Genomic DNA, 13602 nt, shown 5'->3' with positions numbered 1-13602 from the left:
CAAGGGAAATCGTAACCCCGCGTCCAGAGCCAGCCGATAAACGGCAAAGTGGTGGGTCGGGGCACTAACGATGGTATCCTCGCTACCCGGTTGTAATACGGAAAACCCTGGCATTGGTATTGCCGAGGAGAAGTGTTTAGGGTCTGAACCTACTCGTCCAAGCCAACTATTGTCAGCTAGAATGAACCTAGGGTCTGACAGAGGACCTAGGCGGCGTCTATTTTCAGAAGAAGTAGTAGAAGGCTCGTCCGAATCATTGGACGGGTCTGATGAAACCTCTACCTCGTAAGCCTCGTCCACCGCCATACTTTGTTCGGATAGGCTGGCCTCGGAAGGCCTCTCACTGGTTCTCTCCTCCTGGACGCTTTCAAGAGAAGGGGTTCTGTTTGCTGGCCGAGCGCTTTGAATTTCGCGCTCTCCTTCATCAAGAATTCGGCCTGTTGACGCCTCCATTGCTGAGCTTGAGGCCGGGAGATTTACTCCTCATCTAATACAAGTTGTTTGCTTGACGCGCGCCATATTACCCAACACAGGTAAAGACTGGGTCGTCTGACTTTGCCGTCCATGTCCATGAAAATAAAATGCATGTCCGACCAGAATAGGCCCAACTCTAGAATGTGCCGAAGAGGAAAGGCTCTCTGTTCTAGGGTTAAGGCCAACCCATAAGCGGCAGGGATTGTTCGATGAAGAGGACGAATCCATCTTTCTCGAAAAAGAATGAAGAGAAACAAAAATTAAGAATTAAAAGAAGAAAAGGGATACCTGTTGAGATTGCTTGGACGGATTGAAGAAGGTTTACGAGATCTTGGACGAATGCTCTTTCTCTCTCTAAAATTTAGTGAGAAATTTGGCAGTCTTTATTTCTCTAGAAAATTCTCTCAAGGCGTGAAAGTGAATTCCGAAAGGACAAGTGTATGTATTTATAGGGAGGTAAAAATGACCTCCCCATTCGGTAAGATAACCGTTGCATTCAAAAAACCTTTGGGGGTTGACCTGTTGAGATCGGCAATTTGGCACCCTCTTCATCTTGAATAAAAAGAGTTGTACTAGCCCTCCTTTTGGCCCATTCTGTACTTAGGCCCAACATTTACAAAGGACACCTTTATAGAATGGATGACGTGTACTCTCTAATCAATAATCGCCACGTGTCATAAAACTATTGCTTAGCAATCAGATGCTCTCAAATTAGGGTGACATCAAGGTACAACAGTCACTGTAAATAGTCCTTAAAATCAGGGAAAAGGTACGTTTTCCAGAGCAGTGTAATGTTATTTTTCCGTAAATTCTCTCTCTACTTTCTCTCTCTAAAAGTTTCCTTTTTACTCCTGATACCTTACTTAAGCTTCGGAGGGGGAAATACCACCCAAACCTCTAGGGTGGGTCCCTTTTTGCAGGTCTGAAAGCAGATCTCGGGTTCCGGTTTTGGGTCCAGGCATTGTTGCACAAGTCTCTTATTATAGAACCTACTGTATGGGTGATTTACGAGTCTAGCACTACGTAACACTTGGTATGACTAAAATTTATTATTATTATAGTATGAATATCCCTATGTATAACATGTATGTATCTAATAGTATTATTGATATTACTTTTGGACTTATAATGTACCTGTTTATACCATCGTATTAAATTATACTAATGTTGATAATGTAATTTAATAGGTACAACTAGTGAATTAATGATATGATGAATGATATTATAAGTTGACATTGTGACCCTATGAATTTCTAATGATGAACGTATTGGTTATTGTAAATTATGGACGTTGATTATTATAATTCTATAAAATGATTAAGCTGGGAAAAATATTTATTGAACTAATGATGTTCCTGTTAATGTAAATGTGATGTTTGATGTGTCATAACTTTAAAATCTATTAATCACGTTAAGTGAAAACATTATTGAGGGAATTATCCTGTGGACTTGGATCCTCCATAGATGATGAGCAATACTTAATTTGTAGTATGTTACAACTATGTTATTGTCTTCCTCCTAATACTATTAGTGCGAGTTGCGGATACCCATTAGATTAGTGAGTAGTGTGCACACTAGGGACTTTCTGCAAAACGATATTGGCTATTACTCTTAATTTATTTGGGTGATAACCCATGTTGAAGTAGGTGTTCACTAGGATTAGTCCCAGCCTACTGACGTTCAATTCCCCTCTGAAAATTAAATTTGTTGTTGTATGAATCGTATAAACTTGAAGTATTTAAATTGGTTAAGTATATAATATACTTGTCAGTACTACGTTATACTTGCCTGTACTATGTTCTAAAATTATTTTTAAAAGAAAACTGTTATTATTATTATTTTATAGAATGGAGATGTAATTACTTAGCTTTCGCTAATTTTTGTCTATTTTCTTTGTTCTTTTCCTATTTAAATTGTGAGGGATTGTTTAATTTTGAATTGGTTTAAGTTAGACAACTTAGTTTGGTTTACTTTTATATTTGGATTGTAAGTTAAATTTATTTTAGTAATTAGCCTTGCATTTATTTTTAACAATAGATGCGGCGGTGACACCCTAAAGGTTTGGTCAGGTATTTTAATGGAAATTTTTTAAACCAAAGTTGGGATGTTACAAAGTATGCTTAATTTCGATTGTTATTATAATGGTTGTGGTGAAGTTTTGGGAGTAAGGATTTCAGGTTCCCCAAAATCCAAAATCAAGAACTTCAATATCCAATATTTTATCAATTGACCGTGTTTTAAGAGCTTGGTGATCTAAATCGAGTCCACGTTGCTTTCCTTCGCATCCTTCATTTCACCAATCGAATGCGAAGGAAAACAATGTAGACTTAATTTAGATTCTCAAGCTCTCAAAACACTATCAATTGATGAAATATACAATTTCGGAACTCGACATGAAGGCCAGGATATTTCGGATACAAGTCTGAATATATAATTTTGGGTATGAGATCAGTCGAATAATTATTGGGTCATGTTATGGTACATGTTCGGATAATAGAATACTAGCCTTATATGCACGTTTTGCGTGCAGTCACATTTTTGACTTAGTGTTGTTATTCAGTTGTAGGATAACATAAAATCGATTAGTTGATTATAATTATAATTGAATCATTATCATAGACACTTATGATTTCACCTACTTTAAGTGTGGTTTTAAGAATGATTACTTTTATTTTTTTTAAATATTGCATTGATTTGTATTATTTTTGGAGAATTTGCACTTACATAACATTTTTTTGTTAAATTTTAGGTGTCTTTTTCTCGTCACGTTATGTACATTTTTTCTAGATTGAAGATTTTTTTATAACCAAAAGTGTTTATGTAATTTCACATTGATTTTTAGAGAGTATTGAGTAATACTCATTATTTTGAGAATTTTTTTACTAATGTTTATCTAACATACTATTGTTTTTGTAAATTTAGTAGAGAAACATGTGTTGTATACCAAGATAAACAAATTGCATACTTAATTGAAAGTATATAACGTGTACGCAAATAGTAAAAAGTTATGATGTTCCAGCTTCTTGAGTTTTTTTCTTAAGTGTTTGTAGTTGAAAATGGATTTTTTTTAGATTAAAAACATTATTGAGATTGTAGTTATTCAATGTATTACTGCGTACTCCCTCCGTTTCATAAAGATCTTCCTTGTTATTGTTCCTACAGATACCAAGGAGGATCCATTTGTGTGGGGTGTAGGGTGGGTAAAGTAGGAGAGAAAAATGGGTTAAAATAAATAAACAAATAAAAAGAGTTAAAGTAGGAGAGAGAAATGGAGTAAAATTGAATTAATAATGTAATGGTGGACCATGTGATAGGGACATGAGAGGGTACAAAGGGAAAAAAGCTAATAGAATAATTTTGACACCTTTAGGTTGATGTGCTAATTGCTCCTACAAGTGGGCTAAACCTATAAGGGGGTGTTTGGTTCGTATAGTGGTATGAGTTTGGAATCAGGAATGAAATCAAGGTGGTATAGGTTTGAAACTTGATACCTAATACCATGTGTTTGGTTTTATTTGGAAATGACATTTTTTCTTCTATTTAATACATAGAGGTATTGGTATAAGCCAAACGCACCTCTCCCTTTGGGTTTCTAAACCCCATACCTTATGGGTTTGAGGTATGGGTTTTAAATTTATCAAATTATCAAACACTAGGTATGGATTTTGCTCATTCTAAACTCATACTTGATACAAAAATTATATGAACCAAACACTTTCGAATTGGTTTGATCTGACCGATTAGAATTCATCCGACAATTTATGAGAAGTTATGTGGATTATTGATTGATACAGAAGCCTATGCCTAGCCCATTATCAGCACAAATTGAAGGTCTCGACTCTCGAGCTCTCTGTAGTAGGCAAAGAAAGGGCAGCAAGAAAATGAAACCTTATCTAAATAACATGCAAATATTTTGATGTTCCATAAATTTAGTCCAGAGATTCACTTGCGGCCTCCAAAGCATCTTCAACATGTTTTTCCACCACTCAATATGGACACCCCTATCTACTACGGAAAAGCCAAAACAACTTTTTCGGTTCCCATACGTCGAAAATATATTAGTAATACTAGACCTCTCTACTTGCTAAGCATACATTTGTGAGACACTCTCTCTCTTCTCTCTTGTTAGTTGACTCCCTGCTCCTTTTTTTCCTCAACAGATTAAAAAACAGGTACTACGTTCTTCTGCTAATTTTCTTATTTATGTTCTTATTGCATTTTCTTTTGGCCTTTGATAGCAACGAAGAGGCTAGACGAGTTTCAATCCCAGGTCTTTGACACTATCGGTACAGGAGTGAGTGTAACTTTTGCGTCGAGTGTTAAAAAAGGTTTAACATCATCTTGCATTTATATATTGAGATTGACATCAATCAACAATCCCTCTTTTTTCTTTGTGGTGAAATGACATTTTTGAAGTTTGTTAAAACAATGCTGCGTAATCTGCTTGTTTTTAATGTTAATTTTCAGATTAGAGATTCATAATGTATGCAACTTTTGTTGTATATTTTGTTAATTTTTTGCTAAAAGTTGAAGTGGTGATTGGTAATCGAATGGTTAAAGGTAAGATTGTGTTAATGTGATCCATTCCTGGGTTGTTATTGTTGTTGTAATGGAGAAGATTGAGGATCAAGATGATTGTATTAGATCATGGCTTGCTGGAGTATGCGGCATTTATTCAGTTTCTAGATTTTGTCAAGTGGCATGGTTGGCTAATTGGTCGAAAAAAAGTTAAAATTTTGCTTTAGAGTGAGAATCGAATTAAAAAATATGGTGTTCGAAGGTCTGGGAGTAACGCAAATGCGACGCGGATCGTATATTAGCATGAGTAATAAGAGCTCATGGCTATTTATTAGAGTGTGCAAAGAGGTACATGACCTCTCAATTAGGAGGGTCCCAAATATTGAAATTTATTGTTTTTTTTTTTTTTTGGTGAAATTGTTGTCACATTATCCCTATACTCATGGTTTAGGTACTTTTTTTTGTCAAAAAAATAGTATTATATGGTAATTTTTAGATAATGAATATTTATATGATATAATTATGCATAATCATGTTAATTTTAGGGGCTGATACCAATAATAAGGACACGACCCCCTACCTTTTTGAGATGGCCTTGAGTGAAACATGGTTTTCAATTCTGTATTATTGTCATTTAGTACCTATAAACTTAAATTTTTGAGATCTGTCTATGATGGATCGGTGCTACCACAAAAAGGGTTGAAGAAAATGGAAGAATATGGAAGAATGTATTATCTCTAAAGGGTGGTGTTGCCTTTAGCTCAGTTATACAACAGCTAAATGCTTCTTACTTCGTTGAACTAGGTCTCGTGTGTGGATGATCATATCATATTTCTTCTACTTTTACATCCATGTTACTCAGGCTTAGCTTTCCATGTGAGAGTTGCGAGTATGTTTTAACTGTCAAATTCGGCTATTTATGAAAAGTTTCCATGTTCTTGGTCCAACATTATGTGTTAAGTGTCCATATCCATGTTGGGATCAAGGATCAGTGTTGAGGATCTGACATGCGTAATTGAGGTTAAAAATAGAGTTCGGGTTATATAGTTTCCATCTTTTGGGAATTTAATCGAATTGGTTTGTGAGTTGTGGGTTTGCATTCGTTTTACATGTTAATGTGGAGTTTTAAAATAAACGTATATTTGAGGATGCGTGACATGGTATGGTATATACTTATGTTCCATATTGCTTGTTGTGAACTATGTTGGTTCTCCGCATTACATGCTGACTCTCTTTGGTGGTAAAGTCAGGCTGGCACCTGACAGTCTGACAGAGTAAGCCACAGATGTAATATTCTAATATTTGTTATTGTTTCTTTGTTTCTTAGGGAGAATTGATCAAGCATGGCTCAAATACTTGCACCTAACATGCAATGTCAGATGAAACTATCAAAGAGCTTGACAAACTCAATGATACCAAACTCTTGGACCTCCATATTACTGAAAGGAAGTCAAAAGGGATCAATTAAGTGCTCTACGAAGTTTAAAGTATGTGCCGCTCTCAAGACTGAACATGGCACTGTGAACAGGATGGAGCAATTACTCAATTTGGATGTCACTCCATTTACTGACAAGATTATTGCAGAATACATTTGGTATAGACTTTTTCCTACTGTAATTTTTTAAACTCTGATGAGTATAGTCCTGATGATGTATGATCATTTATAGTTAAATAGCTGCACTAGGATTTTGTTCATCTGCAGATAAATTATGCTTGGTGGTTCATAGTTACAAGTAGATTATGAAACTAATTATGTCATGATTATGCTTTGGAACAGGATTGGAGGATCTGGGATTGATCTTCGTAGCAAATCGAGGGTACAGTAACTTTGACGATGTAGCTTGATTATTAACCATCTTTTAGACACTGAGCTTATGTCAATTTATCCCTCACCAATGTTTTCTAATATTTCTACCAGACACTATCACGACCTGTTGAGGACCCATCTGAGCTTCCCAAGTGGAACTATGATGGGTCAAGCACAGGACAAGCACCTGGAGAAGACAGTGAAGTAATCTTATAGTAAGATCTTGGGACATCTATGAACCTTAATCATTTTTCACATGTTCCTCGTCCTGTGATTTAAGTGAATATATTGAGGCTTGAGAGTTTTCATAGCTAATCATACGTCATTGTCGTGGTACATTTCTTCTGCTACAGCCCCCAAGCAATTTTTAAGGATCCATTCCGTGGTGGTAACAATATTTTGGTGAGTTTAGTATAGACGATGTACTAGTTGCTCAAAACTCATGAAGTCACCTGAAGTTTTACTCTTGTAAGATTACGATGTAATTTTCCTATGCACCATGCATCAGGTAATATGTGACGCATACACACCAGCAGGTGAGCCGATCCCAACGAATAAACGACACAAAGCTGCCGAGATCTTCAGCAACCCAAAGGTTGCTTCTGAGGTTCCATGGTATGATTTTCCAAGCACTTCCAATTTCAATTTTCTGATTACATGTCCTACACATCACTTTGCATTCAAATGTTGAAGTTCATGTGAAAGAAATTAGCTATTATGCTGTTTAGCACGAGATTTTGAGTCTCGCGTGTCCACCATTTCACCACCAAGGCATCTTGAAAGTGATTCGTATTCCAGGAAAGGACAAATGGGAGGGAAAACTTTTGAGGCAAGGGTGGGTGTTGCATCCTTGTACTATTCTTCAACAGCCCAATGCACTGGATCTTCTTACAGTAGTGCGTTATTTGGGGCTGATGAGGTGTTTGTGATATGACTTATTATTGTTCATAGCTTCATATGTTATTTTCATTACCTTCCATTTTCTTGGAGGAATTTCACTGTAAATATGATCTATTTTTCTTCGGATCAGAGCCTGTCCACTGTTAAATATGCAATTTCTGGATTTATGAAATTCGATATTACCTAGAAAGTCTCTCCTTTTCCTCTGTTGTTTTTCTTTTATCTTATTCTATCTACTCTGTCTTAGTCTATTCATTATCGTTCTATAGGTTTGGAATAGAGCAAGAATACACGCTGCTTCAACCAAATGTTCAATGGCCCTTGGGATGGCCTGTCGGAGCCTATCCTGGTCCCCAGGTCTGTTACCTAGTTACCTCCATCAGATCAATATTTCTTTTGCATGAGATGCTTTGTTTTGTTATAGAATTCTGTTATTGCATGAACTGAGATGTTGGTATTTCTAGGGACCATATTACTGTGGTGTTGGTGCTGATAAATCGTTTGGACGTGACATATCTGATGCTCATTATAAAGCTTGCCTGTATGCTGGAATAAACATAAGTGGCACCAACGGGGAGGTCATGCCTGGCCAGGTTATCTCTTGCACCATTTTGATATATATATCTACCCCTAGCTCATCTCTCTTTGAAGTTATTTACTGATAACCACATCCACATGCTCCTACAGTGGGAATTTCAGGTTGGTCCTAGTGTTGGGATTGAAGCTGGAGATCATATCTGGTGTGCCAGATATCTTCTTGAGGTACTTTTCTTGAAATATTACTTTTCATCTAAACTGGTCACTTTCAGCTTATACTGCACATAGCACTGTAAGACAAGTATATGGTATTCAAATTTGTTCTGAATGGTTACTTTTAGTATTCTTTCTAAAGTTCGGGTAAAGTGGTATTGAATAAACGTGAGGTAATTTTGTTTGTACCTAATTATCTGATGTGAATTATCAAAACTACACCTGCATTGTGCAGGAAAGAAGATTATCGATTTTGACCTAGAAAATGAAAATGAAATTGACTCCTGCCCAATTGAAGGAAAACATAAATGTGACTAATACTTGTTTTTTCATTAAAAGAATAAAGAGCATTCTCAAATGTGGTCCGAACCCAAGCAAGAGGGAAGATGATATTCTATCACCTAGATATGACCAAACTAAGTTGTTAATTTGTATGTGATCCGAATGAACAGATTGCTAGTGGCTATGTGATTATTCTTCGTGGATGAAGCACAAATGGAAAGAACTAGTTGTAGAACGGGTTCTAAATGGTGAAAACATATTTACCTTTGAAAATGTAGAGCCACATGGCTATCTAAAGCTAAAACGTGACATATATAAGGGTTTGCTAGTCAAAAGAAACAGGTCAGACATAGTGGACCTCGACCCACATGTTGATTTGTTATTGAGACTTGATAATGATATATATAATTTCTAAAATCCTATGTTAAGTCACCTAAGAATAGGTATAAAGCCTTAGCTACATGGACTATACAATTCACTTCAAGTACCCGTGTCGGATCTTTGACACTAGGACGTAGACAAGTGTTTGGACACTTCATTTTGGGCCAAAATCATCGAAATTTTTCATAGAATGGCGAGCAAACTCAGACACTTGGACACGTACCCGTGTCAGACATGGGTATATGAGTCCAGGTAACATAGTATGAAGCAATTAAGTAAATAGATAGAATTAGAAGCTTAAAGATTGGCTACTAGATTCCTAAATCAGGCTGTTTTAGATTGGAAAAGCATTAGCTCTTAAACATAAACTAAAGGACGTTTATTTCTGGAGCTTAACAAAGGTTGAACACTATTAATAAGAACTCCCAAGTAATTCACACGAAACAGAAGATTAACAAAGGTATACTGGCTGCAATATTTCGGGTTGTGCTTCATGAAAGACGAGAAATACTTACAACCTAATGACCAATATAATAAACGAAAAGTTAGAGAGGTTAAAACAATCCCTGAATTTCCTAGCATAATTTGGATAAGGAAACAACCAGCAAAAACCGGCTATACAGATCCTAACAACAAACCATATATTTCCAACTAACTTATGAGTACATTGATCCAATTCATCTAAGTCTCTATGGGAATGCTTGTAATTTCTTGACGATCAAATAGTACATAGATGGAAAAAGAAAATTTGGTATGCAATTTCAGCTCATTCACAGTTTTAGCTTCTAGTGTCCACCACAGTGAAAGAAGCCTGAGCTAAGATGTCCTTTTATTTTGTTGACGATCTTGTCTGTAAACAATCTGATGATACATATCACTGTTTAACACTTTTTAGTAGTTTAACGTTCTTTCCTCTTTCAACAGAGAATCACTGAGCAAGCTGGTGTAGTTTTGACACTTGATCCGAAGCCAATTGAGGTAGTATTCTATGCTTTTGTGTTAACTATAGCTCTTTGTGATGCATAATTTATCTGAACATGTCTCCAATGCCTGCCTTTTTCAACAGGGTGATTGGAACGGCGCAGGTTGCCATACCAATTACAGGTACCTTGAAAATTATACTACAATTTTCTCTTTTCAGATTTTTTACAGTTTGGCCCAATTATGTAAATGTAGCATTCTGTCAAATTCGAAATAGAAGTCATCTTCGACCAGTTATGTTTTTCTAGGATCCTAAATTCTGGTAACAGAGAATGTAAAAGATTTCTCCGGACGTTTTATAGTGCTATCTCTATGGGGAGAACTGATATAAATCTTTAAAATTCTTGCTCATTTCAGCAAGCAAAGTGTGGAAATTGCACGAAACTAGGTGTATTTGTACAGTTTTTGGTTTTGTAGCAGAGGTATTAGGACAAGACAGTTTATTGATTGGGGTGGTGGAGTAGTGGTATCGATTCCCATATTATATCACTGAGGTTTAGGGATCAAACCCCATGGGACTTATTTGAAGAATTCCCTATACTCCCCCTCAAGTGAGTCCCCTTCATCTGACCAAAAAAAAAAAAAAAAAAATCTAATGATTATTAATGCTGTTGTTATATAGTACAAAGACAATGAGAGAAGACGGTGGTTTTGAAGTAATAAAGAAGGCCATTTTGAATCTATCATTACGCCATAAAGAACATATCAGTGCATATGGAGAAGGGAATGAAAGAAGACTGACAGGGAAGCATGAGACTGCCGACATCGACACATTCTCTTGGGTATAGTTTGATACTCCTTTTTTTTATAGTTGTTACACTTTCCTCTTGAGTTCGTTTCTTTAATGTGTTTAGATCCTCTAGAGTTGTAAAATAACTTTACAAGGTAGTGTTTGAGCAATATCGACCATTCAATAAAAAATCAATATTTCTTTTCAAAATTCCCCTTATTTTATCTCATCAAAACCCACCCGTAAATCTTTTCCTTCTACCAATATAAGCCCTTGATTTTAAAATGTATGGCTCATATACAATTCTATCTGGTAGAGTTTCACTAAAATTCTAGAAGATCCAGACTATTCTTTAATTGTTACACTTTTACTTTTTCCTGATATGGTAACGTATTACATCAACTTTTCACACTTTTCCACCTCACACTATCCATTTTAATATTTTACCCAAAACCTCTCCACTTAACCTATTTTTTCTCTCGTACATGATTGTAATGCTTATTTCACCTTTTCCAAAACCAAACATTTTTTATTGTACTTCTTCTTTGTTTTTTGAACAATTTCTTTGATTTTCCCCTAAAGTGAAGTGTAACAAAAAATAAAAATGGAGTTAGTATATTTTACTTAACGTAATTTTTTACTGATATATTGATTAAAAGTAACAAATTCTAATATAATGGGTAACCTTCAGGGTGTCGCCAATCGTGGTTGTTCAATCCGTGTGGGTCGTGATACGGAGAAGGAAGGCAAAGGTGAGAATCCTACCTCGGTCATAGTATTAGATATAGCTCAAGTTTGTGGTCAATATTAACTTGTCGAATTAAAATCATAAATTTGCTTACATAGTACAATTAAATTTAATGATAGCTTTCTCTGAATAATTTGGAAAATTATCTTTTTATGCTTTTTACTGAAGCATGGAAAACAAAAGGTATATCTATGATTGAAGTGACAATCATCTGGTTCTATTTATTTGATAATCTTTTGACAAAAACAATTTACTGCATGTTTTGTTTTTGACAAAATGGCCGAAGTGACTTCTCTTTTTCTCCCAATGTATTCAAGTGCAATGAACTAAATGTACCTTATTATACTCATCTTTTCTAGGAATTGCAGTTGCTTAAGAACTAATAAGTAACCATCTTCCAGTGTTAAGTGTAAGAAATTTTGTGAAATTGCTCTGATATATGTTTGGTTTTGCTAAATTTAAATAGGGAATGAACAGTTCAATCTAAGGCTAATTAGTTTATATCAGGTCTCATATTTTAGGAAGTAATGAAGGTGAAAATGCACCATTAGACTCATAACTATCGGCATCTGGAGCTCCCACGCACTCATAAATTCAGGCTAAAGGCTAATTAGTTTATATCAGCTTGGGTATTCCTGTAATTTTAGATGGTACCTTGTATGGACTATGGAGAGCAAACCCTGGGGCTGGTAGTTGAGATTGTTATACTAATTAATTACTTCTTTCATCTTTTACAAAGCTTTAAAAATTGTATATCTTGATTCTCTGCAGGTTACATGGAAGACAGGCGACCTGCTTCAAACATGGACCCTTACGTGGTAACAGGTTTGCTAGCAGAGTCAACACTACTTTGGGAACCCACACTCGAAGCTGAGGCACTTGCAGCTCAAAGACTCTCTCTCAATGTGTAATTCAATCATAAGCAAACTCTAGTAGTTGGACGGGCCATGATTGTTTTTTTTTATTGACTGAAAATCTAATATTATTTTACGGGCCCAAAACTTCCATGTTCTATTCTATTCTGTAGATTCTAGTATTTCCTTGCTTCTGTTTGTTGGGAGTTATGAGGAGAAAACTCTACTACCAAACAGTTTGGTATTAAATAATGATGTGTTCTGCCCCATTTGTCCTTATTGTCCAACCAGCAATACCAATTAGTTTAAGATTTTTTCCCCCTCACTTTACTTACACGTCTATTTTGAGAAAAATTGCCGAATTTTTTCACTCTCCTCTTAAAATAACTGAATGTCCTCTCTCTCATGGGTAACTTCTATGACTTGTCCTCTTCAACTTGTCATCTATCCCTTCATTGTGGACAATCAATATTTTCTTGGATAGCCCCTTGTAACTGCCTAGTTTTTGAAATCATGTTTTCTTTGTTCAATATGCTTGATTAAGAAATCAACGATTGAATTTCTTTCTTTGTTTCCCTAATTTGTTGCAGTAATAATAATTGTAGTGAACTCATTTCATTTTACTAATTGGGTAAATTGGAGGGGTATAGAATATTGTTAGGACAACTTCAATGTGATCGGTTAATCTAGATCTGCTAATTTCGTAAGGAATTATTAAGTTTATTCATTTTTTTTTTGGGCTCCCACTAGGAACTCCTTAGTAAGAAGAACTTTTTTGGACCACCACCTATCGCACGTAGGACTTGTTCATGTGTTGATTGATGAGTTTGGGATGTAACCTAAACCAAACCGCAAATATACGATTTGACATTTTTCCATCCCAAACCGCATTGCACTTTTGCTCAAACCAACCCAAACTGTACCACACAAAACGGTTTGGTATCGTGCGATTTGCGGTTTGAACCATTTGTTCATCCACGATATGAGTTTTGCTATCTAAGAATTAAGATTTTTTTTCATCAACCATAAGAGCAAAAGATATGTGAAAGATCGAAAAAGTGAATAAACCCTAGCCTAATACAAACTTATGCCTTTTGTCTAGTGTACTTTGTAAAAAAATCAAAATAGATAACCTATATAATTTAAAAAATCATCTAAATGGTTTTTGCAGTTTAAA

General features: G+C 35.6%; 1 protein-coding gene across 2 annotated transcripts; it reads left to right on the top strand.

The window, feature by feature from the left end:
• Positions 1-4491: 4491 nt before the first annotated feature.
• LOC104883503 (glutamine synthetase leaf isozyme, chloroplastic) lies at positions 4492-12694 on the top strand. 2 transcript variants are annotated; one of them, XM_010668031.4, is made up of 14 exons: positions 4492-4646; positions 6320-6586; positions 6770-6809; positions 6911-7014; positions 7153-7201; positions 7308-7414; positions 7969-8056; positions 8164-8292; positions 8387-8461; positions 10037-10090; positions 10179-10216; positions 10716-10875; positions 11515-11575; positions 12343-12694. In XM_010668031.4, the coding sequence occupies exons 2-14, from the start codon at positions 6336-6338 to the stop codon at positions 12480-12482; spliced, it is 1296 nt and encodes a 431-aa protein (XP_010666333.1). In that variant the 5' UTR covers positions 4492-4646; positions 6320-6335; the 3' UTR covers positions 12483-12694. The 2 variants fall into 2 exon arrangements, with proteins under 2 accessions (XP_010666333.1, XP_010666334.1); XM_010668032.4 differs by lacking the exon at positions 4492-4646 and adding an exon at positions 4701-4802.
• The last annotated feature ends 908 nt before the right edge of the window (positions 12695-13602 follow it).

Source organism: Beta vulgaris, chromosome 3, assembly GCF_026745355.1.
Source record: "Beta vulgaris subsp. vulgaris cultivar EL10 chromosome 3, EL10.2, whole genome shotgun sequence".
In the NCBI taxonomy this organism is placed as follows: domain Eukaryota; kingdom Viridiplantae; phylum Streptophyta; class Magnoliopsida; order Caryophyllales; family Amaranthaceae; genus Beta; species Beta vulgaris.
This window is presented reverse-complemented; position numbering and strand designations above follow the sequence as displayed.

What these genes read in the sequence shown, in the direction of transcription:
- LOC104883503 (XM_010668031.4), top strand. Translation starts at nt 6,336, where the DNA reads ATGGCTCAAATACTTGCACCTAACATGCAATGTCAGATGAAACTATCA. An exon ending in ACATCGACACATTCTCTTGG is followed by an intron (nt 10,876 to 11,514) that starts GTATAGTTTGAT and finishes GGTAACCTTCAG; the next exon opens with GGTGTCGCCAATCGTGGTTG. An exon ending in TACGGAGAAGGAAGGCAAAG is followed by an intron (nt 11,576 to 12,342) that starts GTGAGAATCCTA and finishes GATTCTCTGCAG; the next exon opens with GTTACATGGAAGACAGGCGA.